General features: G+C 51.3%; 2 protein-coding genes across 2 annotated transcripts in view; one reads left to right on the forward strand and one right to left on the reverse strand.

Annotated features, from left to right (window-relative positions):
* Positions 1-21,127, forward strand: part of SLC4A5 (solute carrier family 4 member 5) — a 38,192-nt gene extending 17,065 nt beyond the window's left edge. Inside the window, exons 6-18 of the mRNA XM_027702839.1 lie at positions 214-364; positions 2,479-2,750; positions 5,498-5,559; positions 6,165-6,365; positions 7,219-7,332; positions 7,932-8,093; positions 10,343-10,521; positions 10,614-10,686; positions 11,473-11,541; positions 12,839-13,012; positions 14,518-14,679; positions 17,319-17,386; positions 18,826-21,127. Of these exons, the coding sequence (XP_027558640.1) occupies positions 214-364; positions 2,479-2,750; positions 5,498-5,559; positions 6,165-6,365; positions 7,219-7,332; positions 7,932-8,093; positions 10,343-10,521; positions 10,614-10,686; positions 11,473-11,541; positions 12,839-13,012; positions 14,518-14,679; positions 17,319-17,386; positions 18,826-18,991 (1,853 nt within the window). The 3' untranslated portion in view covers positions 18,992-21,127. The remainder of the gene's footprint in view (positions 1-213; positions 365-2,478; positions 2,751-5,497; positions 5,560-6,164; positions 6,366-7,218; positions 7,333-7,931; positions 8,094-10,342; positions 10,522-10,613; positions 10,687-11,472; positions 11,542-12,838; positions 13,013-14,517; positions 14,680-17,318; positions 17,387-18,825) is intronic.
* Positions 21,128-21,969: 842 nt separating this feature from the next.
* On the reverse strand, positions 21,970-23,638 carry LOC113977055 (bifunctional methylenetetrahydrofolate dehydrogenase/cyclohydrolase, mitochondrial-like). The gene is made up of 2 exons (XM_027702840.1): positions 23,448-23,638; positions 21,970-22,812 (listed from the first exon to the last, which is right to left on the reverse strand). The coding sequence occupies exons 1-2, from the start codon at positions 23,545-23,547 to the stop codon at positions 22,673-22,675; spliced, it is 240 nt and encodes a 79-aa protein (XP_027558641.1). The 5' UTR covers positions 23,548-23,638; the 3' UTR covers positions 21,970-22,672.
* Positions 23,639-26,476: the final 2,838 nt, after the last annotated feature.

The following is a 26,476-nucleotide window of genomic DNA, read 5'->3' on the forward strand; positions in this document are numbered from 1 at the left end:
CCAAGGGCACAAATGCCAGGGCTGGAAATTCATCCCCAGGTGGGACTGGCAGTCCTGAAATACTTTCAAGATGGGAAAATTCACCTCAATGGAACAACCAATGGGACAAAGGTCCCAACCATCCCATACGGGTCCAAGCCAAGGTCCTTCGTTCCCGTCTCCATGTGGAGTGTCCGTGGGGATGGAACTGGTGCAGCACCACCATAACCCCAGGTCTTCTCCACCCCCAGGGTGTCATGGAGAGCTTCCTGGGCACAGCCATGGCAGGTTCCATGTTCTGCCTCTTCGCTGGGCAGCCCCTCATCATCCTCAGCAGCACTGGCCCCATCCTCATCTTCGAGAAGCTGCTCTTCGACTTCAGCAAGTAGGTGCTGGGTGATCCCAGGGGCAACTGGGTGTTATTGATCCAGTTATTAAAATTATTGGAGAGAGGCCTCTGCTCAAATTAAGGTGCAAATGAGACCATGTGCCCAAGTCAATAGGACAGATTTTACTGAACAGTAAAAAGTGAGGCAGAGTGAGACGGATACAATGAGATAGGGAAAAGGAGGGGAAGGAGGAGAGGGACAGAGAGAGATTAAATGTGTCTTAGTTTAACAAGATTGCAACTTAGAAATTAAGAAACTTCAGGTGGAAGTGTGGAAAAGGAAAAAGAACAGCCTTTTATTGACAAAAATCTGAATGAACAACAAATGGTGCAATCAAAAACTTTCAGAAGAAAAAAACAAAGTCCCAATTCCCTCGGGGGGGGAGAAACCCACGGCAACCCGGGGCTGGGGGGAAGGAGGGGAAACTCTCCTGGCAGTTCAGCAGCTGCTCACAGCCCCCTGTGCCCTCAGCCAGCAACACGGAATCCCTCACTCTGAGATCGGTCGGTCTCCTCTCTCAGTCGTTCTCACCTCGAGTGCTGTGTCCAGCTCTGGGCCCTCAGCTCAGGAAGGACATTGAGGTCCTGGAGCAGGTCCAAAGAAGGGCAACAAGGCTGGTGAAGGGACTGGAGTCCTATGAGGAGAGGCTGAGGGAGCTGAGGGGGCTCAGCCTGGAGAAGAGGAGGCTCAGGGGAGACCTCCTCACTCTCTGCAACCCCCTGATAGGAGGTTGTAGCCAGGTGGGGGTTGGTCTCTTTTCCCAGGCAACCATCAGCAAGACAAGAGGGCTCAGGGTCTTCAGCTGTGCCAGAGGAGGTTTAGGTTGGATATTAGAAAGAATTTCTTTGCAGAGAGGGTGATCAGCCATTGGAATGGGCTGCCCAGGGCAGTGGTGGATTCTCTGTCCCTGGAGGTTTTTAAGCAGAGACTGGATGTGGCATCAGTGCCATGGGCTGGGAACCGCAGTGGGGTTGGATCAAGGGTTGGACTTGATGATCTCGGAGGTCCCTTCCAACCCAGCTGATTCTATGATTCTATGATTCTCCACGAGGTGTCCTGTGGGGAAAAAAGACTTCCTCTCAGGAAAAGAAAAGGAGGCCACTGAAACTGGGTCCCCTGCCCCCAGCTCTATCTGGCTGGCCGACAAAACCCAAAAACCTGCGAACCAAAAATCCCCCCAGGCCGTGTCCCTCCAGCCACACTTGCAGAAGATCCCCCCTGTCCCCGCTCTGCTCATCCCCCACCCATCCCTGACTCCCCCATCCTGGAGGAAACAGTTGGAGGAGGGGGAGGAACGGGACACCAGGGAAGAAATTCCAACATCTCTTTTCAAACCTGTGACAAACAGAAAACGTGTCACCGCTCTGTTGTACTTGATGGTGTCCCATGGTCCTCTCTCTTCTTCTGGTGTTCTCAATGGCGAAGGTCCCACAAGACACAGAGCCCAGTGGATTAATTTATGTTCAGGAGATGCCAGGCACCTCTCCTGGAGGGGGGAAGCTTTACAGACTCTTGCAACAGGCTCTGGATTTGTTGCCTCACTTGGATCTCCCACAGTCCCCTGGTGGTGGGAGGCCTCAGGAATGAGTCTGGGGGTCTTTTATGGTTTACGACCCTTCTCAGCTGCCTTTCACATGAATGTCCCATGTGTGCCTGGTCTTCCTGGAGCAGGAGAGGGGGTTACTCCTCAGTGGTGCTGTTTTGTGTGGAGATTTCACCATCACACACCCAAAACCCTTCTCCTCCACCCGCTGAGCCCAGCCAGGGCTGATCCTTACGCTGAGTTTGGCTTTCTTTGTGGACACATTCTTCTTCCCTGAGCCCTGTTTACCTCTCCTTAGACCTGAGATAATTGGAGAACAGTCTTATCTCAAGTCTCACAGTCCAAATTCCAGTCAGGAGGCACGTTTGGGAGGGGGGTTTGCTTTGGTGGTCCCAGATGGACAGTTGCTTCCTTGCAGTTTGGCAAAAAGTCTTTCCATGATTTTGACAATGTTTAAGGCATTAAACAACATTTCAGTCTCTCACACCATCCATGCCAGGGTGGGAGATGTCCTCCAGCCCACAGCGTGGTCTCATGGTGTTGCTCTTTCCTTATCCCGATTTTCAGAGGCAACGGCATCGACTACATGGAATTCCGCCTCTGGATTGGGCTGCACTCGGCCCTACAGTGCCTTATCCTGGTGGCCACCGATGCCAGCTTCATTATAAAGTACATCACACGCTTCACAGAGGAAGGCTTCTCCACCCTCATCAGCTTCATCTTCATCTACGATGCCATCAAGAAGATGATCGGGGCCTTCAAGTACTACCCCATCAACTCCGACTTCAAGCCCGACTACGTGACCATGTACAAGTGCGAGTGCATTGCTCCCGACCCAGGTGAGTACACCTCCTCCTCGGGGCTGGCCGGGAACAGGAACGGGGTGGGAGGGTCCTGTCGTGGATAAAATCCCACCGGATCGTTGGCCAAGGACGTGGGAAGAGGCAGCAACCTCGTCAGCGTGTGGTGGAGAGACATCATCCTCACCCTCCTCCTCTGAGGGGGATCCTGAAGGTGGAAGAAGAGCCTTATCCCTAATGGATGAACGTCGGTGCCTTCTGGGACACAGCAAACGGTGCCAAGTGGAGAGACTCATCGTCCTCCTCCTCTGAGGGGGATTCTGAAGGTGGAAGACGCGTCTTGTCCCCCAGGGATCAACACGTTGGTGCTTTCTGGGACACAGTGAATGGTGCTGAGTGGAGACACCTCGTCCTCATCCTCCTCTGAGGGTGATTTTGAAGATGGAAGAAGAGCCTTGTCCCCCATGGATGGACATCTTGGTGCTTTCTGGGACACAGTGAATGGTGCTGGAGAGTCAGGATCTCAGCCTGGAGCAGCCAGACCCGGATGGATAAGAAGGAAATAGGGAAACAAAAAGACATTTTAGATCATTCACTCCAACCTGCTGCTGATGGGAACTTACTCTCCAGAAAACACCTGGAGTAGTTTTGTCCTCCCCGGTGTCTGGGACACCCCAGGATGTCCCAGTTGGGTGTGGAAACCCCCATGGACTGATTTTTCTCCTGTTTTTTGCTCCTTTTCAAAAAGGAGAGGCCATTGGGCTCTGAGCAGCTGGTCTTTCAATGGCTGCCCTCGTTTTGCTCTTGGATAGACATCCTGGATGATCCATAATCCGAATTGTGCGGCTCAGATGCTCCTGAAGGAAGCACCTGGAAGGGAGTGGAGATTTTGGGCAGTGACCACCTGCTCTCAGAAGAGCTGAATTGATTTAAAAAGTCTAAATAATAACAGTTTGGGGGAGCGTCAGCTGCAGACGGAGAAGGCTGGTGGGGAATGAAGGTGATGGTGAAGCTCTTCCCAGAAATTAAAGCATCCAAGACTTTCCAGCCAACATGCTCCCAACACCATTCCAAGGAGACATTTGACCTCCGTGATGGGAATAACACGTCTTTGGTTTAATTTGGTATTTTTGCTCAATTCTTCTCGTCCGCCACCTGCCGAGTGACGCCATCCCTTGGGATTTGAAAGCCTGGAGGAGCACCCAGAACCAACACAGTTCCTTCCAAATGAACCCCCCAAATCTGACCTGTGGGAGGGCAAAGGCTCAACGTAATTCCCGGGAGCTGAAATACCCCGATGGGAACCGTGACCACCCACCCGTGTGTGCCGGAATCTGCCCGGCAGCACCCGCTGCCTTGGCCTGAGGCAGGAGGAAGGCGAAGCCTTCAGCCTCCAGGGAGGTTTCCCCCTTTTCCAAGCCCTCATCCCGACAAAATCCCGAGCAACCGAGAGGCATTTTGCACCCCAAAAACCTCCAACCTCTTTGCAACCCGTTCCTCGCCCTCGCTGCCCAAGGCAGTGATTTTCCACATTGGATTTTCCACTCCTCTAGATAATGAGAAATTCTGTTTATTATTTCCCCTTCCATCCTTTTTTTTTTTAATCATCCTTTTTTTTTTAATTAGCTCTGATTTTTGATCATTATAACTGATTTGTCCCATATTTGTCTCTGCTGCACACATCAATTTGGGCTGATTTCAATCTCAAGTGAGTATCACCTTCTAAATATTAAAACTATTTTAATATTTGATACTCTTCCCCCGTGAGGGTTTTGTTGTTATTTTTTTTCCATGTATTTTACTTTTCTCTCTCTGCTAAAAGGGTTTGCGTAGAGCCCTTAGGGGTCCTCTCTTAAATACCCCCAGCGCTGTGCTGCCCTTTAAGTTGTAAAAAGCACAAATAAGGCCGGTTTCTGGAAAAATAAAAGGATGTGGAGGGAAGAATCATATTAATAATAATGATGTTTTTAGTGCTGGGTTTGCCAGAGCCTGGTTTTGGCAGCCCCCGGGTCTCTGCTTCTAACCCAGCAATCGCTTCTCCTTCATTAATCCTCGGCGCCGGGGATGGAGCGGCAGGTCCGGGGCAGCCGAAATTCCCGCTTGGCACAGGAAGAGGATGGACCGGAGGGAAGAGGGGAGGGCAGAGCAGCCCCGGACCCCTCTTTGGGGCACCCAGAAACAACGTGGGCGCTCCTGAAGCCGCGGAGCTGCGACCCCGAAGATCCCGGAGCCGCTTTTAGTCCTGGAAGAGAAGGCGCCGGGGGCTGGAAAAGATGGATTTTTGCAGTGAGAGACATCAAAAAACACCCCTAAAATATTTTTTTAAAACTACTAAAACAAATTTAAAAAGGCCAATTGGGAACGATTGGGTGCCGCCTCCCCAAAAATAACAGGCTGCTTTTTCAGTCTTTACCCCCGCAGTTTTAAGCCGCGGGTGTCGGGATGCTCCACACCCCCCTGCCGGCGGCTTCCCTGGGAGGCTCCTAAAAATTTTAGGAGCTGGGAAGCTCCTAAAAATACCCCGGCCCTCGCCAGCCCTGGAGGGAGAAGCCGCCGCGGGAGAAGCCGCGTCCTCCAGCGCCGCGTGGGATTAATCAGGGAGAAGTCGCTGCGGGGTTAGAAATGGGGGGGGTTCTCCCCAAATCGCGCTCCGCCCTCGGGATGCCGATCCCTGCGAGGATGTCCTCCACCCCACTTTGCTTCCCGTGCCGGATCCCGGCTGGTTTGAATGCCAAAAAAAGCTCGATTTTAGCCAAAAACCTCAATAACAAACTCCTTTCCCGCAGCCAACGCGACCTTGTTCGATGCTTCAGCTCCAGTGGCACCGAACACCACTAACGTTTCTCTGGTAAGCGGGTTTGCTCATCCCACCGGGAATTTTGGGACGAGGGAGGGCGGATCTGAGGCACTCTGGCGTGCAGGGAGTGAGTTGTGCCAGCTTGGAGTGAGGGAAACTCAGATTTCTGTTGATTTGGGTTCAGCGGCACCAAATCCTCGCTTTTTTTGCCCAAATTCATATCAGCTCTGGGGTTTTCCGGTAGTTTTGGGGCTCCCAGTGGCAGCAGCCCTGGGAAATGCCCCTTTCCTTGCATGCTGGGATTACCTAAATTCCTAATTTTGGGGGTTTGATCAGGAAATCCCCCTTTCCTTGCACACTTCAATCACTTAAAGGACTAATTTTGGGGGTTTGGCCAAAAATTACCCTTTTCCTTCCATTCTTCAACTGCTAAAAATGCTAATTTTGCCTTTTTTACAATGAAATGCCCCTTTCCTTGCACACTGGGATTCCTTAAAATAATAATTTTAGGTGTTTGGCCAAGAAATACCCCTTTCCTTGCAAGCTGAAGTTGCTAAAAGCGCTAATTTTGCTCCATTTGGTCGGGAATTCCCCCTTTCTCCACACGCTGCAGTTCCATCAGATGTTAATTTTGCCTTTTTGGGCTTTCTCCCCAGTCCAATGCTATTAACCTCACAGCTCTGGACTGGACTCAGCTCAGCAAGAAGGAATGTCTCAAATACGGCGGCAGCTTAGTGGGAAAATCCTGCAAATTTGTGCCCGACTTGGCCCTCATGTCCTTCATCCTCTTCTTCGGGACCTACTCCATGACCTTGACCCTGAAGAAGTTCAAGTTCAGCCGTTATTTCCCCACCAAGGTAAGGAAAGCACCGGGTTTTTTTATCCATTTCTCCAAAAAAGAGATAAAATGGAAGCTGTCGGCCCTTTTGTTGGATGTGAGGAACTCTAGGAAAATAAATCCATATTTTTAGGAGGCGTTGGAAGGAATTGGAATCTCCTCGAGCTTTTAGCCAGTGTCTTATGGACTTCTGTAAAGCCTTCAAAACAGTGCCCCAGAATATCCTTCGCTCCACGTTGGAGGCAGATTTTAATGGTGTTTTAGATGGATAAGGATAAGGAATGGGTTGGATGGTCACATCCAGAGGGAAGTGGTCCCAACAGCTCAGAGTCCCCATGGATACCAGTGAGCAGTGGTGTCCGTGTGGGACCGGTGTGATTTCATAACTTCATTAGTGACGTAAATGAAGGGGTTGACACCAAGCTGAGGGTGCAGGTGCACTCCCAAAGGATGGGATATTGGGAAGGAATTCCCCCTGTGAGAGTGATGAGGGACTGGGATGGAATTCCCGGAGAAGCTGTGGCTGCCCCATCCCTGGAAGTGTCCAAGGCCAGGTTGGAGCAGCCTGGGCTATGGAAGGTGTCCGTGCCCATGGCAGGGGGTGGGACTGGATGATTTTTAATATCCCATCCAATCTAAACCATTCCATGATTCCATGATTCTATATCTTGGCTCTCACATGCTGAATAACCCATAACCTTGTGACAAAAGGGGAGAAAAACCTGGAGTTTTGTGGGTTATCCCTGCATGAGTGGAGTTGGAAACCCCCAGGGAAAGACACCGAAGCAGGAGCAAACTCCTCCATCCCATTCATTTTCCTCTCCATCCCACTAATTACCCTTTCCACCCCCATTTCCCTGTCTTGCCTCCAGGTCAGGGCTTTCATTGCTGATTTTTCCAATGTCTTCTCCATCCTGATTTTCTGTGGAGTGGATGCCTGTTTTGGACTGGACACCCCCAAACTCCACATTCCCAATATCATCAAGGTTTGGCCAAAAGGGGGAGACCCCTCACCTCTCCCACACTCTCTTTCCAGCTCCTCACTAATTTTGGGGGAAAAACACATCTCCTGCAGCGTCCTGGCATCTTCTTAAAAGCTACTTTGTCTTTTCTAAGGAATATTCTAATTCTGTGACTTTCTTTCCTCCCCTTTCTTGTTGTTTTTCCTCCCTTTTCTCTCTCTCTCCCTCCCGGCAGCTCCGTAAACTCATTAGTGATTTCTCTATCTTTATGTCCATACTAATGTTTGTGGGGCTGGATGTGCTTTTTGGACTCAACACCCCAAAGCTCCAAGTGCCTACTGATTTTAAGGTAAAAAAAAAAAGCAAGAAAACCCCATTCCAGAAGAATTTCTCTTCCCCAGTTTCTCTTCCCCCATCCAGGGTTTTGCTGTGGGTGATGTGGGGAGTCCCAAGGGCAGAATTTGGTGTTGATGTGGATGCTGGGGGTGGTTTGGGTGCAAAGGTGGATTCAGGGGTGGATCTGGGATGGGAGGTGGGGTGATCTGGGGCTTCCCAAAATGTCAGTGGTTTGTCCCCCTCTGGTTTGTCCCCGTCTGGTCCAACCCCCCTCTGTTCTCTCCCAGCCCACCCGTTTGGACCGAGGGTGGTTTGTGTTCCCCTTTGGGAAGAACCCCTGGTGGGTTTACCTGGCCAGTGCCCTCCCTGCCCTCCTGGTCACCATCCTCATCTTCATGGACCAGCAGATCACGGCCGTCATCGTCAACAGGAAGGAGCACAAGCTGCGGGTGAGCCGGGACTGGGCCTTGGCACCCCCTGAGCACCCGATTTTGGGGCAGTTTGGGGGGGCTGCTGCAGGTCAGGGGAGTGAAGATGGGGAAGGGCCTTGATTTGAAGCCATGTGAGGACACTGAGGGCACTTGGTGTGTTCAGCTGGAGGAGACTGAGGGGAGACCTCACTGCAGTTCCAGCTCCCTGGGCAGGGGCAGAGGAGGGGCAGGGACTGAGCTCTGCTCTGGGGGGACCAGGGACAGCACCCAGGGAATGGCTGGAGCTGTGTCAGGGCAGGGTCAGGTTGGATCCCAGGACAAGGTTCTTCCCCCAGAGGGTGGTTGGGCACTGCCCAGGCTCCTCAGGGCAGTGGGCACAGCCCCAAGGCTGCCAGAGCTCCAGGAGGGTTTGGATGATCCTCTGGGACACAGAGGGTGGGGATGGGCCTGTGCAGGGCTGAGGGTTGGACTGATGGTCCTTGTGGGTCTCTCCCAGCTCAGGATATTCTGGGATTCTGTGGGGTTTGCCCTGGCTCAGCACGTCCTGCAGGGCAGGGGATCCCCCTTTCCTTGGCAAGCTGCAATTTTGGGGTGACAAACCCTCTGGGGGGCTAGAGGCATGTTATGCTGTAGGTAATGGGGTGCAGCAGGGCAGAGGGATACGGAGGGGTGCAGAGTGGTGATGTGGGGTAATGTGGGATGTACCGTGGTGATGAGGGGTGATACAGGGTGATGTGGGGTGATATGGGGTGCAGGAGGGTCATGCAGGGTGCATGAGAGCATCACAGGGGCTACAGAGAGGTGTGGGGTGCTTCAGTGGGATGCAGGGTGCCCCATGGCAATGCTGGGTGCACTGTGGCCATGTGGGGTGCAGCAGTGATGGGTGCACCAGGGTGCCCTGTGGGGGATGCAGGGTGCCCCAGGCAGTGTGGGGGTCCTGCAAGGTGATGTGGGGTGCTTTGGGATGATGTGGGGTGACACAAGGGGCACTGTGGCAGTTTGGGGTGTGCCATAGTGGTGCTGGGTGCACCAGGGCACTGTGGGGTGCATGAGGGTGCTGCAAGGTGCTCTGCAGCTGTCTCAGGATGCACGAGGGTGATGTGGGGTGCCCCATGGCAGTGCTGGGTGTCCTTTGACGACATGGGGTGCACCAGTGTGATGTGGGGTGTGCCAGGGGGTGCACTGTGGCAATGTGGTGGGCATCGGGGTGCTCTGCAGCAGTACCAGGGTGCTTTAGGGGGATGTAGGGTGGTGCTGGGTGCATCAGTGGGATGTGGGGTGCACCACAGCAATGATGGGTGGTGCAGGGAGATGCAGGGTGCTTCAGGGGTGTGTGGGGTGCTTCAGGATGATGTGGGGTGGTGCAGGGTGCACCATGGCACTGCGGGGTGCATGAGGGTGATATGGGGTGTATGAGAGCAATGCAGGGGCTTCAGGGGGATGCAGGATGTCCATGGCAATGTGGGTGCATCAGGGTGATGTGGGGTGCAGGAAGATGCCGCAGGGTGTTCTGCAACTGTCTCAGGGGGCTTCAGGGTGCTGCAGGGTGACATCAGGTGCCCCATGGCAGTGTGTGGTGCATGAGGGTAATTTAGGGTGCACCACAACAGTGGTGGGTGTGCCAGGGTGATGCAGAGCAACGTGGGGTGCACCAGAGTGATGTGAGGTGATGCAGGGTGATGCAGGATGTACCAGGTCGATGTGGGGTGCTCCAGGGCGATGTGGGGTTCACCATGGCAAGGCTGGGTGCACCACAACAATGTGGGGTGCCCCAGGGTGATGTGGGGTGATGCCAGGTGCCTCACGTCGATGTGGAGTGCTCCAGGGTGATGTGGGGTGATGCCAGGTGCCTCCTGGCAGTGTGGGGTGCCTCAGGGTGATATGGGGTGATGTGGGGTGATGCAGGATGCACCATGTCAATGTGGGGTACCCCAGGGTGATGTGGGGTGATGTGGAGTGATGCAGGATGCACCATGTCAATGTGGGGTGCTCCGGGGTGATGTGGGGTGATGCCAGGTGCCCCCTGGCAGTGTGGGGTACCCCAGGGTGATGTGGGGTGATGTGGGGTGATGCCAGGTGCCCCCAGCAGCATGAGGGTGCTGTAGGTGCCTCAAGGCCACTCAGGGTGCCCCGTGGCACTGCACGACCCTTTAGGGGGAGTGCACATGGGGGGACACCCCACCTTGGCGGGCTCTGGGGCAACCACAGGGATATCCCTCGACCCCACACTCCCCCCTCCCCGACCCCCTGTGTGTGCTGTGTTGCAGAAAGCAGCGGGTTACCACCTGGACCTGTTCTGGGTGGGCATCCTGATGGCCGTGTGCTCCTTCATGGGGCTGCCCTGGTACGTGGCCGCCACCGTGATCTCCATCGCCCACATCGACAGCCTGAAGATGGAGACGGAGACCAGCGCGCCCGGGGAGCAGCCGCAGTTCCTGGGGGTCAGGTGAGGAAGGCTCGGCCCTCCCCTTCCTCGGGCCGGGAATGGGGGGGGAACCCAACCACAGCCGGCTCATCCCGCTCCTCCCACCCTTCCAGGGAGCAGAGGGTGACCGGGATCATCGTCTTCGTGCTCACGGGGATTTCGGTCTTCCTGGCCCCCATCCTGAAGGTAAAACATTCCTGTTCCCACGTCTCTGTTCCCTCCCTGCAAGAAAAAAGGGACTCTGCCCCCTCCCACGGCCCCCATCCTGGAGGTAAAACATTCCTGTTCCCACATCCCAGCTCCCTCCCCATGGCCCCCATCCGGAAGGTAAAACATTCCTGTTTCCATCTCCCTCCCCAAAGAAAAAACTGGATTCTTCCCCCTCCCCACGGACCCCATCCTGGAGGTAGAACACTCCCATTCCCACATCCCTGCAAATGTCCAGGAAAAGCTGAATTCTGCCCCCTACCATGGCCCCACCCTGGAGATAAAACATTCCCATTCCCACATCCCTGCAAATGTCCAGAAAAAGCTGGATTTTTCTCCCTTCCCATGGCCCCCATCCCGAAGGTAGAACATTCCCATTCCCACATCCCAGCTCCCTCCCTACAGAAGTCCAGGAAAAGCTGGATTCTGCCCCCTCCCTGTCACCCCCATCGCGGAGGTAGAACATTCCCATTCCCACATCCCTGCAAATGTCCAGAAAAAGCTGGATTTTTCTCCCTCCCCATGGCCCCAGTCCTGGAGTCAAAACATTCCCATTCCCACATCCCAGTTCCCTCCCTGCAAAAAGGTGGATTTTGCCCAAAGGTAGAACATTCCCATTGCCACATCCCAGCTCCCTCCCTTTAGATATCCAAAGAAAAGCTGGGTTTTTCCCCCCTCCTCATGGCTCCCTGAGTTGGTCCTTGTCCCTAGGAATGAGCTGCTGCCTTCCCTGGGCTGAATTCCATGTTTTTTCCATGTTCCCAGTACATTCCCATGCCAGTGCTCTACGGTGTCTTCCTGTACATGGGGGTGGCATCACTGAACGGCATCCAGGTGAGTTCTCCTCCTCCTCCTCCTCCTCCTCCTCCTTCTCCTCCTCCTCTTCCTCCTCCTCCTCCTCTTCCTCTTCCTCCTCCTTCTCTTCCTCCTCAATGACCATGAACTGGGTGGAAAAGGAGGATTTTGACTCCAAAATTTCTGTGCATCCAACATTTTGATTCCAAAATTTTCATGTTTCCAGCATTTTGACTTCACAATATCCATGTATCCAATATTTTGCCTCCAAAATTTCCATGCATACAGATTTTTGACTCCAAAATTTCTGCGCATCCAAAATTTGCCTCCAAAATTTCCTTGCGTCCAATGTTTTGCCTCCAAAATTTCTTTGCATTCAATATTTTGACCCCAAATTCCTGTGCATCCAACATTTTCATTCCAGAATTTCCATGCATCCAATATTTTGGCTCCACAATATCCGTACATCCAATATTTGACTCCAAACTTTCTGTGTGTCCAATATTTTGATTCCAAAATCCTGTGCATCCAAAATTTGCCTCCAAAATTTCTTTGCATCCAGTATTTTTACACCAAAATTTCTGTGCATCCAATATTTTCATTCCAAAATTTCTGTACATTCGACATTCCGACTCCAAAATTTCCATGCATCCAAAATTTTGAGTCCAAAATTTCCTTGCATCCGATATTTTTACACCAAAATTTCTGTGCTTCAGAAATCTGCCTCTGACATTTCCATACATCCAACATTTTGCCTCCACAATATCCCTGTATCCAATATTTCGCCTCCAAAATTTCCATGCATCCAACATTTTGCCTCCAAAATTTCCATGCATCCAGAATTTTGACTCCAAAATTTCTGGGCATCCAACATTTTGGCTCCACAATATCCATACATCCAATATTTGACTCCAAACTTTCTGCGCGTCCAATATTTTGATTCCAAAATTTCCGTGCATCCAACATTCTGACTCCAAAATTTCCTTACGTCCAATATTTTGCCTCCAAAATTTCTTTGCATCCGATATTTTTACACCAAAATTTTTGTGCATCCAAAATTTTGCTTCCAAAACTTCTGCGCGTCCAAATTTTTGACTCTACAATATCCACGTCTCCAATATTTTACCTCCAAAATTTCCTTGCATCCAGTATTTTGACTCCAAAATTTCTGTACCTCCAACATTTTGACCCCGAAATTTCCATGCACCCAATACTTTGCAACAGCGAAACCCTCTGAGAAACACACACAAAAAAAAAAATCCCCCATTCTGGGGACTCCAAGAGGGTTTTCCTGGGATGGGGGTGAGGATTAACTGGGATCTCCCTCCCCTGGCAGTTTTGGGATCGATGCAAGCTCTTCCTCATGCCGGCCAAGCACCAGCCCGACTACGTGTTCCTGCGGCACGTCCCCCTGCGGCGCATCCACCTCTTCACCCTGGTGCAGATCATCTGCCTGGCCGTGCTCTGGATCCTCAAATCCACCGTGGCCGCCATCATCTTCCCCGTCATGGTAACTCCAGCCCGGCTTAGACTGGGATTTTTGGGATTTAAGGGGATTTTGGTGACCCCCCAGGGCTCGGGGTGAGAGGTGCTCCCGTGGATCTTCCATCACAAACATGCAGATGATCCCAGGCTGGGGGGGTAAAGCCCCGGGTCCAAGCCAGGAGCTGCCCAGGAGTTCTACTTATATTTAAGCCTCCAAGAGTTCCCACCCAACTCTTGGAGAGCCTTTGGTTCTTTATACCTTGAAGTCCTCTAAAGAGAACGTGCTATGAGCATTTCCCAAGAGACTTCTTTTAATTTAGGGAGGAAAGAGGCATTTTGGGAAAAGGTTCATAGGGTTAACAATCAAGGAGAAGGTCCCACTAAAGCACCCAGCACGTGACAGCCACAACTGAAGTAAAATACAACCCATCAGATTTGTCACCCACAGGAGGTTAAGGGAAGGGTAAAGAAAGAAAGGAAGAGAAGAGACTGAGAGAAGGAAGGAGTAAAGAAAGAGGTTAGAATGAGAAAATTGTACAGCCACCACTGAGAGGTCACAGGATGACAGGAGGTCCCAGGAGAGAAGGGCAAAATGGAGCCCCTGCATTCCCTGTATGGTCTGGCCAGCGTGGCCACCCCTCCCATGGGGGGACATCTCACAGAGGGGAGTGTGGATCTGCTAGAAGGCAGGAGGGCTCTGCAGAGGGACCTGGACAGGCTGGATCCATGGGCTGATTCCAACGGGATGAGGTTCAACCAGGCCAAGGGCGGGTCCTGCCCTTTGGCCACAACAACCCCCGGCAGCCCCACGGGCTGGGACAGAGTGGAGGGACAGAAAGGGCCCTGGGGGGACTGACTGACAGCAGCTGAACATGAGCCAGGGGGGCCCAGGGGGGCAAGAGGCCAATGGAGCCTGGCCTGGCTCAGGAATAGTGTGGCAGCAGGAGCAGGGCAGGGATTGTGCCCCTGCACTGGGCACTGGGGAGGCCACAGCTCGAGTGCTGTGCCCAGCTCTGGGCCCTCAGGTTGGGAAGGATGTTGAGGGGCTGGAGCAGGGGCAGAGAAGGGCAACGAGGCTGGGGAAGGGTGTGGAGCACAAGTGCTGTGAGGAGCAGCTGAGGGAGCTGGGGGGGCTCAGCCTGGAGAGGAGGAGGCTCAGGGGAGACCTTCTCACTCTCTGCAACTCCCTGACAGGAGGGGGGAGCCGGGGGGGGTCGGGCTCTGCTCCCAGGAACCAGCAGTAGGACAAGAGGGCACAGCCTTGAGCTGCCCCAGGGCAGGTTTGGGTTGGCCATGGGGAAGAAGTTCTTCCCAGAGAGAGGGATCAGCCCTTGGAATGGGCTGCCCAGGGAGGGGGTGGAGTCCCCGTCCCTGGAGGTGTTTAAGCAGAGCCTGGATGTGGCATCAGTGCCATGGTGGGGGGGACAAGGTGGGGTTGGGTCACAGGTTGGACTCGATGATCTCAGAGGTCTTTTCCAACCTGGTTGACTCCGATTCTGGGATTCCACTCTCGTTTCTCTGCCCTCATAGATTTTAGCCCTGATCCTGGTCAGGAGGCTGCTGGATTTTGTCTTCTCCCAACACGACCTGGCCTGGATCGACAACATCATCCCAGAGAAGGAGAAGAAGAAAGAGGACGACAAGAAGAAGAAGAAAAAAGGCAATAAAGGAGACAGCAGCAGTGATGAGGAGGTGGGTGAGGGGCTCCTGTGGACAGTGGGGACATTCCAGACCAGTGGGAGGGGAAGGTCCCACTGAAACTTCCAGGTTGGTGGGTTTGGGATGAAGATCTGTGACTCCTGGAAGTGTTTCACTGCAGAGATCCAACAGGCTGACTGGGGGGGTTTCAGTGACATTTAGGGGCTGGCAGGAGGCTCCAGGGAATGCTCAGACTGCCCTGAAAGCTGGAAAATTATGGCAAAAAAAAGAGAGAAGAGCTCAAATCCCACAGCTGAGGGTACAGAACCCATTGTGTGATGGCAAAGCATCGTTAACCCTGTCAGGGGGGAGTGGAAAGCTGAGACAAAGTTCATTAGAGAAGCCTCTTGAGGTGCAGAAAGGACCCCCAACACCCCCATAGACCCCCCAAACCTCCCAGGACTCCCTTGCATTCCAAAATCCTTCTCCCAGAGGAGCCTGGGGGTGGCTGGATCCAATCTTAGCCTTGGATTATGTCAACTGCTTAAATTTAAGGAATTATAGAAGTGTGATTGAACCACTTCTGTCCCACAGGTTTTAGTGAAGACAAATCAGACATATTTATATAAAATGAATTATTTATTATGACAAATGAACAGATGAAAGACCTTAATCAGAATTATTTACTATACAGTGTGAAAGCTAAAAACTACTAGTAGGGTGTAATATAAAGCAATTATATCCCAACAATTTTATCAAAGCTGGTAAAAAGAAACAATCATAAAGTAGAGGTTGATGGAACTCATGGATCATGGGCAGATCTCTCATGGAACCCCTGGAGAGTGACCATGAAGAGGTCATGGGAGAAGCTCCACACACTCCAGGAATGTCTGTGGAAGAATCTGCCCTGTGGAGGTTGGACTGGGCTTTTAGAGTTATAAAATCACTGACTGCAGGTCAGTCAGCAGCTCACCTGCCAAATCCTGCTCCAAAAAGCAGGAGGTGTGTTCGAAGTTTTGCTGGTTTGAGCCCAATCCAACACTAAAAGCAGCCTCTTGGCACCAGGGATAGCTCAGTTGGATTGTTTGGATTCTGTGCCTGGATTCCAGGCCAAACACATCACCCTAAAATTGGCTCTTAAAAAAAAACAACCCAAGACACAATTTGTGAGCTTTAGGAAGCAGCAATTCCTTTTATTGTGATGACATCAGATGCACAAGAATTTAATTTCTTCCAAAGCATGCAGAGGTCCAAAAGCCTCTTGCTTTTATTTAGTTGCCTAATTAATTAATCGAGTTAATTATTCAAACCTGATACTGTTACACCCACTTCCAAAACAGCCCCTCCCACAGTACCACCCTCGACACATCTCCCAAATTTGAGTTAGAGGTCCTAAAGACCCCTCCTTCCTCCTCATCCTCCTCTTCATCATCATCATCTTTTGTCCTTCTTGGAACAGTTTCAAGGCTTCTGGGTCTTCTGAATAGTTTGGACCTGGTTATATTGAGCAGTGGGCCTGTTATGTCTTATTCTAAGAACATTTTCTACAGGAAAAAAATGTTCTTTACCTCACTGAAAATCTTTTGCCTGTTGGAATCCTTGACAAGAAATATTAAACAGCATTTCGGGAATCTCGTACAAAAGGTGCTTTGATAAAAGTTCTGTTCCAAAAGTGCTAAAAAGCTCCACTGAAATGGACATAATATTTATTTTAAGGCATCACCTTCTCAGGGCAGAGCCTCCTGCTGCAGACCCTGCCAGGGGATTTGGGATGATGAAGGCAAATCCTTTTCCTCCTGCACCCAGCTCTCCAGGTTTTGGGTGCCTGTGGGTGCTCCAGGTGGTCTCAGAGCCCACCCAAGCACTTCTTTCACCGAATTTCCCCATTTTTTCCCCAGTTCCCACCTCCCTCATTCATTAAGATCCCCATGGAGCCCCTCCCAGCGCAGCCCCGAAATGGGGGCCCCCATTGCCTCAGCCGTAAGTAACGGGCTCAGGAGCCTCTCCCGCCTTCCCTGCTGCTTCCTAACCCCCTCCACGGCACCCACTCGGCTTCCCATGGCACTAATCCTGCTGGAAGATGCACCCTGGATCCCTCCTGCTCCTGCTCCCCAGGATCAGGGCTAAAATCAAGGAGGGGAGAGTGGGATCTTCAAGAGCATCTCTGACCCCGAGACCAGGGGACCACCAAGATTTCCTTAAACCTCAACAAAAGCCAGGACTCTCCTGGGTTTCATCCCCCACAGTGGGGATTCTAAAAAATATATATATATATATACATTTGGGAATGTTTGCAGCCCCCCAAGCAGGGGGTGCAGAGCTCGTGTTGGAATTCCCCAGATTTGTTCGATTTGGCTCAACCTTCCCAACAGGAGCGACCAAAACCACGCAGGATAAATTTTGGGTGGGTTTGTTCCAGGTTGCATCACGACTCCAGCAAGTTTTGACTGGCTAATTCACTAACTGGGCCCTCACATGGCTCTTGGCAGGGCTGGCAGGGCCTTGTCTTCCTCTAATCACCCCCCAAAATCAGCATTTCCCAGGAGCTTTTCTCCCGCTCCCACCGCCCGGAGGATGCAGGACCTGGTGACAGGTTGGAGTGGGGGGTGAGGGGGTTTTTGGTTTGTTTTTTTTTGGGGTGGGGGGGAGATTCTGCCTCACCTGGGGAATGTTTCACCTCCATGTCCCCCCAGGAAAGAGGGCCTCCACCTGGAGCTTTGCGTTCTGATTCCTCCCCGAATGGTTCAGACATGGATCGCAGGTAAACGGCCCCAAAAGGGGTCCCCCACCCTCTCCCCCCTCCCCGGGGGGACATTTTTGGGATAACCCACCACTGCTCCTGGCTGGGTATCACCTTCTCTAGCCAGTTGGCACCACCCAAACATCCAGTTTTATTTCCACACCATCCCTCTGGATTTGGGGTGGTTTCGTTGCCAAACAGGTTGTTGGGAGAGGGGCTGCACCAGAGGGTTTGGAGCCATAAAAACACTGCTGAGCAACAGTCACAGGGATTTTTAGGATAGGGGTGTCTCCAAATCCTGAAATTTGGGGTTATTCTCTGCAGATAAAAGGCAAAATATCAGTTTTAATTAATTTACTGGCAGCGGCAGCACGTGGAGTGTTTTCCCGAGGGTCTCAGGATGGTTTTGGGATGGATTTTGCCTCCCAAATTTCCATGCATCCAACATTTTGGCTCCAAAATTTCTGTGAATCCACTGTTTTTTCTCCAAAATTTCCGTGCATCCAATAATTTCACACACAGTATCCATACATCCAATAATTTGACTCCAAAATTTCCATGCACTCAATACTTTGAATCCAAAATTTCTGTGAATCCAACATTTTGACTCTAAAATATCTGCATATCCAATATTTTGCCTCCAAAGTTTCAATATTATGGCTCCAAATTTCCGTGCATCCAACATTTTGACTCCGCAATATCTGTGCATCCAACATTTTGACCCCAAACCAACCTTTTGACTGCAAAATTTCCACATGGTCCAATACTTTGACTCTTAAAATTTCCGTGCATCAAACATTTTGACTCCAAAATTCCTGTTCATCCAACATTTTGACCCCACAGCATCCATGCATCCAGTACTTTGACTCCAAAATATCTGTGCATCCAATACTTTGACTCCAGAATTTCTGTGCATCCAATGTTTTGACTCCAAAATTTCCACATATCCAATACTTTGACTCCAAAATCTCCATGTATCCAATACTTTGGCTCCAAAATCTCCATGTATCCAATACTTTGACTCCAAAATCTCCATGCATCAAACATTTTGACTCCAAAATTTCTGTCCATCCAACATTTTGACTCCACAGCATCAATGCATCCAATACTTTGACTCCAGAATTTCTGTGCATCCAATGTTTTGACTCCAAAATTTCCACATATCCAACACTTTGACTCCAAAATCTCCACGCATCCAACATTTTGACTCCAAAATTTCCATGTATCCAATACTTTGGCTCCAAAATCTCCACATATCCAATACTTTGACTCCAAAATCTCCACACATCCAACCTTCTGATGGGTTTGGCTGTTGACTCTGCTCTCTCCTCCTCACATTCCCTTTCCCCTCACGATTTCCTGCCCATCACCCAGAGCGTTTCCCGAGGGTCTCGGGGTGGTTTTGGGGTGGGGGATCCCACAGTCAGCTGCTGATTCCCGTCTCTCCTCCTCATTCCCAGTATTACCCTCCACCTGAAGATTTCCTGCCCGTCCTCTCCTGCCTTTAACTACTCCCGGAGCCCGATCTGTGCCGTGCCCCAGGTGAAGATCGAGATGGAGTCGGATTACGAGGACACGGACACGGAGAAGGCCCCGCGGGACATGGGCAGTGAGACCACGTTATAGCCCCCCCAGCCCCCAGTTTATAGAGAGAGAGAGACACCTGCACATTCACATATATATATATATATAAAGGAAATCGGGCTTATTTTTCTATGGGAGACTGGAGGCCCCGGGGGTTTTTGCTCCAGGGGTTTTTAGTGCCGTGAGGTGTTGGGTCCCCGCCCTTCCCGCTGGGAAACGGGGCTGGAAAGGTGGAATTGGTGATTTTGGCCCCGGAGCTGCTGCGGGGCTGGAGCAGCTGGAGGGGGTTGGGATGTGGGAGCAGCTGATGTGCTGGAGGAAAAGGGGGGTGACGCTTTTTGGGGGGGGTTTGGGGTAGGGAGGAGGGTTGAGCGGCTGAGGGAGATTTGGCCCTGCTCCCAAATCCCTGGAATTGCAACGTGGCTCTTGGGGAGACTTGTTTTGGGAAGGGGGTGTGTTGGCAGCAGGGTGCTGGTCCTTTCCATGGGATCCCAGGTGTGGTGGGAGCGTCCAGAGGGACCTGGATCTGCTGGGATTGGGCTGAGGAGGAGGAGGAAGAGGAGGCACAGCAGGATGGAGAGGAGCCTGGAGCTCCAGGGAGGGAAGGGAAGGAGGAGAAGCAGCTCGGGGTGAAGGTTGTTGCCACTTGAGGGCAACAACAACCAGGCTGTGGAGCAAGAGCAGGGCAGGGAATGGGGCCTTGGTTTCTGCAGGAAATTGGGAATGGTTTCTGCAGGAAACAGGAATGGGTTCTGCAGGGAAACAGGAATGGGTTCTAGAGGGAAACAGGAATAGGTTCTACAGGGAAACAGGAATGGGTTCAGTAGGAAACAGGAATGGGTTCTAGAGGGAAACAGGAATAGGTTCTACAGGGAAACAGGAATGGGTTCTGCAGGGAAATCAGGAATGGGTTCTGCAAGGAATTTGGAACACTTTCTGTAGGAAAGAGGAAAGGTTTTTGTAGGAATCAGGAATGGTTTCTGCAGGGAACTGGGAACAGTTTCTGTAGGAAAGAGGAATGGTTTCTGTAGGAATCAGGAATAGGTTCTGTAGGGTATTGGGAATGGTTTCTGCAGGGAAATGGGAACAGTGGCTGCAGTGAAGCCCTTTGGTGGCCCATCCCCATGTCCTCACCATGGCTCTCCAGGGCCACCCCTGGCCCGGGAACAGCCCCGTCCCTTCCTCTGGGTGGGAGTGAGACAGTCCCAAGCCAGGAGCGAGACAGACATTCCCAAGCCGTGCTCTCACTGGAGGAATTCTCTCACTGGAGGAATTCAAGGATTCTCTGCTGCCCAGCCCTGTCCAAGGGGCTTCACTCCCACTTCAGCTCCTCCATCCTGGTCATTCCCAGCGGTTTAACAGCCGGTGGCTGGAACAGGGAGGGGAGAACAAGCACCTGGAGCAGGGAGGGCAGAGCCAGGACAATCCCCCCTGTGCTCCAGGCTCACACCCAGCACCTCCCTGCCGGGTGTCCATCAGCATTTCAGCTCCATAACGGGCTCTTCTCACCCACAGCCACCTCTGGATCCTCTGGGAGAGGAAGGGAAGGGAGAAGGTTTGGAGCCAGGGAGGCTCCGAGCTCCCTTTGGCTCTGCCCAGCTCCCACACCTTTTTTCCAGCAGCACCAGGGCAGTGCTGAGGCTTTCAAGGATTTTTTTCCCTCCACAGACCAAGCCCAAACACTGCTCTGAAACAACCCTCAAATCTGTTTCTTTTACTCATTTTTCTCTAGTCGAATTCTGTATTTTTTTTTCTCTATTTCCAACCTCCCAGAGCCCCAAACCCCTTCCCCAGGAGCAGGACCACCCTGCCTGATATTTACACCAGCACTACTGGGGTTTCTGGGCCACCAGTTAAATATTGCAACTGGTCTGAACCTTTGTGTGGGACAGATCCCTGTAAATAGTCAAAGCCAACAGAGACTTGAAGGCAATTTCCTATTTATAGCAATTTTTTTTCTGGTTCAGGTGCATTTCCCAGGGAGAGGGGGTGAGAGAAATAACACATTGTTACCCTATCACCACTTCAGTGTTCATGAACAGTCAGAACCATTTCAACTCGAAGGCACTGTGTCTATTTTGTAGCGTTTTGTACCAATCCTGTGTGGTAGAAGCATCGTAGGCTTATGATTTTAATCAACCGGGTTAATTCGCTTTATCCAGCCCATCAGCTCTATTTCCACCACCACTGGACAGGCTTTGTGGACTCTGGTAGCTGTTCCACAGGGCAGAGCTGAGGCCACTGTAGAATCCAGCTTGTTTTTGGCTCAATTTGTCCATTTTGCACCGTGGTTTCTACTTTTTGTATGAGCAAACGGAGCGTCCGAGATTCGCCGCCTCCAGCCTGGGACCACTGTCACATTTTGTATTTCTTGGATAAAACCCAATAAACCTCGTTTCAATGAGTCTCAGCTCTTAGTGTGTTTCTGCTGCAGAGCCCCTGAATCCCAGATTTCCTTCCCCCGTGTTTTTATCAGGGCTCCCCCCTCCAGGAGAGGGGGTTTGGCACCAGCTCCGCTGGTACCTCCAGCCCGTCAAAGGTTGGAAAAGCCTCCAAGATCAAGTCCAGTCGATGGCACCACAATATTCCTGCTCTCAGGAAGGTGGGACCAGTCACTCCAGGGAATATGTGAAGAGGAAAGAGTCCAAGATTCACCTCACTGCCCATGGATAATCCTGCAAGGAAGTTTTTCCACCCTGCTTCACCTCAGGTAAGGTTGATGTTCACGGGATAATTAGAGCTTAAAAACATCCTTCATGCTGTGATGTGGATTTAGCTGAGAAATAAGACTCAGGGAGCTGAACAGGTTTTGATCAGGCTTGAAAGGAAGAGATTTGCTTGCTTTTAAGGCCAGTTGGTGCTGGTGGAGCAGTTGTGTCTCAGGTAGGCTCTGGGTGGAAGCCAGACCTGCCTCTGCTCTGGGGGAATAGCTCACCCCACAAGTGCCCTAAAAACAACTAGTGCAGCTTTTCTAGAAGTGAAATAGTTGACTAGTAATAATTCCAGGGCACAAACAGGGATTTTTTTTGTCTTCTCACACTTTATTTAGTTAGCCTGCATTACTCACTAGTTACACACTTCATAACACAGCCCAGGGAACCTCCTGTGTGCCCTCTGTGGACACCAAACCCTCCCCACACTGTTCTTTGGTTAGAAAAAAAAGGCTTTTTAAAAAAAATTCACCAACCAAACAGCAAAAAACCCCAGCTTAGCTGCACACTAGGACATGTTACAACAGCTCTGCCACTGCCCAGGGCCCTGCCCAGCCCCAGAGCACAAATATGGCTTTATTTTTAATTTTTCAAGTAACTTCTTCTACAGAAGAGCTCGAACTAAACATCCAGCATTGAGCAGGAGACCAGCCCAGGCCACGCTCCAGATCTGTGAGAACAGAACCATCAAGGCTTTGTACCATGGAGCAAATCCCAAGGGACTGCTGACCGAGCTCCCGGGAAAGCTGCATTCCCAGGATCCCAAATCCCTGCAGGAGCAGGTCTGGCTCACACATAAAGCAGCTTTACAAGCAGGAGGAGCACAGGCATGAAGATTCACACACCTCAGTACCACCAGATGCAGCTGCTTCAGCTCCAATAAATACCTGCGACCTCCGAGTGGGAAATTTCCCATTCCAAGACAATAAATAAAAAAATATTGCATTTTCTATCGGCCTGTTTGGGAGTCAGTTTGGAATGTTGCTTTCAGTGCTACAAAGGAGAAGGATGGTCAAGCAGTCAGTGCTTCCAACTCTTTGGGTTTCAGCAGCTTCTTGGCAGCAATGATGGTGTTTTTCATCAGCATGGCCACGGTCATGGGCCCCACTCCCCCCGGCACCGGGGTGATGTAACTGGCCTTCTTCCTCACCCCTGGGGAGGAAAGGCACAGCTCAGCAGCAAAACCAACAGCAGTAACAATTCCCAGCCTAAAAGCCCCCAGATCCCTCCAGGATCATCATTTAGGAACAGGAGTTTCTCCACGGGGCCTTTTCCCCATTATCCAGCCCCACTCTCTCCATCCCTGCTGCTCTAAACCAGCCCAACTGCAAAGCCCAGGCTGGGGAAGAGCTCAAAGGAAGGACTAAAGGATCTAAAGTAAGGTCTAAAAGCTGGTTTCTAGCACAGAAGTGTCAAATCCAAGACTAGGTGTGGCCTTGATGTTGGTACTTCATCAATCTGGACATTCACCCTCTTTTCCTTCCAGGAGGAAATTCCAAGGTCTTTCCCCAGGCTCATCCCAACAGCCCCTGTGGGGCTGCAGCTCCGGGAGGATCAAGGCCAGGGAATACAGGGCAGGAGGTAAGTTCTGCATGGCTTTATTTTAAAAGAAGTTTTGGAATAGAGGCAAAGTGACCCAACAGGGTGAGTCTCCTCTGCAGCTTTCCCATGGCATGTCCTGGGATAACATGGAACAATATTGGATGAACCAGACACATGAACCAGGACTTTTCCTCCCTTCACAGCACCCAAGTGCTCCAGAATCCACACCCAGAGCCTTTCCATACCTTCAAAATCCACGTCCCCAACCAGCCTGGACTTGGCAGTGACAGGATCCTGCACTCTGGTTATTCCCACATCAATCACTGCAGCTCCTTCTTTGATCATGTCAGCTGTGATCAGGTTGGGAATGCCTGGAAAAACACAGAACTACACCCTCAGGGGTGTTAAACAGCCCCCCTGCTCCTCCTCACCCACATTCCCAGCATGTTCTGACCCATCTGGGCCTTCCTGCCCCCCAGACCAGCTGCACTCCATAATCTTCAGGGTCTTTTCCAACCTAAATGATCCTATGAAACACAAATCTACAGGAGCACATTTCAGCTACTGATGTGCAGCTCAGTCAGATATTTCACTTTCAAACTGAAAGAGGGGAAATTTTAGGTTGGATATTGGTAAGAAATTCCTCCCTTTGAGGGTGGGGAGGGGCTGGGATGGAAGTCCCAGAGAAGCTGTGGCTGCCCCAACCCTGGAAGTGTCCAAGGCCAGGTTGGAGCAACCTGGTTTAGTGGAAGGTGTCCCTGCCCATGGCAGGGGGTGGCACTGGATGATCTCCAAGGTCCCTTCCCACCCAAACCATTCCATGTTCTTGCCCATCTCTGGCAGCTCCAGCTCCGTCCCACCAGCAGCACTGGGGGTCTCAGACCCTCCTCAGCTCCAGCCCAGAGGCAGCTGAAAGACTTGGGATTAACCTGTCACTGGAATGGATTTAAATGCCAGGGAGTGGGGGGAGATGGGATTTTGGGAAGGGATTCTTCCCTGGGAGGGTGGGGAGGCCCTGGCACAGGTTGCCCAGAGAAGACCTGAGAGCCCCTTCCAGGGCCTAAAAGGGCTCCAAGAGCTGGAGAGGGACTTGGGACAAGGGATGGAGGGACAGAACAAGGGGGAATGGCTTCCCAGAGCCAGAGGGCAGGGATAGATGGGATACTGGGAAGGAATTGTTGGCTGTGAGGGTGGTGAGGAGCTGGGATGGAATTCATGGAGAAGCTGTGGCTGCCCCATCCCTGGAAGTGTCCAAGGCCAGGTTGGAGCAACCTGGGCCAGTGGAAGGTGTCTGGGGGTTGGAACAACATAATCTTTAAGGTCCCTCGACCATTCCATGATTCCATGTTTCTGTTTGAGATGTTCCCTGAGAACTCAGAGCAAAGAGCTGGAATCCACACCCAGGAAGCTCTGGGACCTCACACCTTCTCCACATGGAATCCTCAAAGCATTTGAGGTCTGTGGCTGTTTGGTGCAGCTCCAGCAGGTTTTCCAGCTGCACTGGGGCAGGAACCTGGAGCAGAGCCTGATCCCACCCCAGCCCAGCCTGGCAGAGGCTCTGGATTTATCCCAGGGCTGTCCCAGAGGGACAGGGAGGGGTGGGAGCAGCAACTTGGGGCTCAACCTCCCTTTTAGGGTGGGGTGTGTTTGTCTGGTTCAGCCAGATACTGAGGGGAAGAACTGAGAGACACTGAAATATTAACAATTAATGACTCAAACAATCACTTCCAGGGGCAGCAAGTGCTTTGCTGACCCATCACTATTATTAGCTAAGGGAGAAATTTCTTGCCACTGTTGGAATCAATATTCTTCCCCAGTCCTTCATTTTTTCTAACAATTTTCAAGTTTGTCACAAACATCCTTTAGTTCTCCTAATTAAATTTCACATCAACTCTTTTCTTTGGAGAGGTCAGTTCTGCTGGGGATGAACTTTCTAAATTTCTAAAATGAAATTAATAAAAATATCAGGCATTTTATAGAAAAATAACTGTGAGGATGTGTTAAAATTGACATTGGGAAATAAAGTGCTGTCCAAGATGTGCAGAGGGGGGTGAACACCAGAGGGTGACCACAACAAATCAACTTTTGATTAGCCATGAGCTGGTTTTTGAGCCAGATCATGGAAGAGGCTGAGAAGAAGCAGGTCCTGGAGGTGGGATGATGATTTTTATCATCCCAATGTCCTCCCTCACACACCTGGCCCAGGTGGAAAACCCCCCTGGGGGAGTATCAGGACATTCCCTCATAGGGCTGAAGGTTTTCATCCTTCAGATGGGGCAGAACTGGCTCAGCCACACTGTGAGAGGAGCTGTCATGTCTTAAAGGGCCATAAACCACCAAAGACCCCTAAAGTGCCCCCAGATTCATTCTTGGGGCTTCCACCAGAGTTTGGCACATGAGCCATCAGCCAGGGGAGGCACCTGGGCCTTCCCACCTGAACCTGAACGTGGATTATCCCATTATCCATTGTGGGTTTGATGCCTAAAGTGTCCTAAGGCATCATTCTGGGGGCTTCCCCCATCCCTGATGGGTCAAGACTGACCAACAGACATCAACATTCCAACACTGGAACCCACAGCTGGTGAGATCTTCCTACTCTGATCTTTTCTTTTTTTTCCCCTTATACATTTTCTGAAGTGTTATATTCATGCTTTTATATTGCTGCATGTCCACAGATAATAAAACAGCTCCATCCCTCCTTTCCATTGCAACCAAACTGATCTAAAATAATTTATATATGTAAACACTGATCAATCAGTGTCCTTTCACTCCAATCCACCCCAAGGGATCTATTAACAATGACCTGAGTTCCCTTCACTCTTAGGGCTGGGTTTTAACAGGAATTCCCTCCCACCCTTGTTTTTTCTCATCCATGTGACCCTCCCTCTGCTCCACTCACACCTTCCCAGGTGACTCCATCCCCTTCTGTCCTTACACACCCCCAAACCTCCCACACTTTCTCTTCACACCCAGTTCTCACCTTACGCTTTCTCTCCTCCCTCCCCACAGGCTCCCACCCACCTGCTGCCAAAAAGACCCTCCAAACCAGCTCAGCTCCTCTGCCAAGGGGACAGTCTGGAGCAGGGCACAGCTCTGAGTAGATCCTCAAGCTCTGGGGGTGCCTCTGCAGCTGCCCCAGGTAAGCAGATCTTATCTTGGTAATTATTTTCTTGGTATTTTTTCTCATCCCACATAAATACAACAGAAGGTACAACAGAGCCTGTTGTTATACAGCTGAATAAGAGCCTTATGGGATGGGTCAGGAACTGGCTCA

Source organism: Neopelma chrysocephalum, unplaced genomic scaffold, assembly GCF_003984885.1.
Source record: "Neopelma chrysocephalum unplaced genomic scaffold, ASM398488v2 Primary Assembly neopelma1_198, whole genome shotgun sequence".
NCBI classification, from domain to species: domain Eukaryota; kingdom Metazoa; phylum Chordata; class Aves; order Passeriformes; family Pipridae; genus Neopelma; species Neopelma chrysocephalum.

Excerpts from the sequence above, each read along its gene's own strand:
- LOC113977055 (XM_027702840.1), bottom strand. The coding sequence starts at position 23,547 with ATGATCAAAGAAGGAGCTGCAGTGATTGATGTGGGAATAACCAGAGTG. Across the intron at positions 22,813-23,447 it reads TGGGGACGTGGATTTTGAAG|GGGTGAGGAAGAAGGCCAGT; the intron begins GTATGGAAAGGC and ends TTTCCTCCCCAG.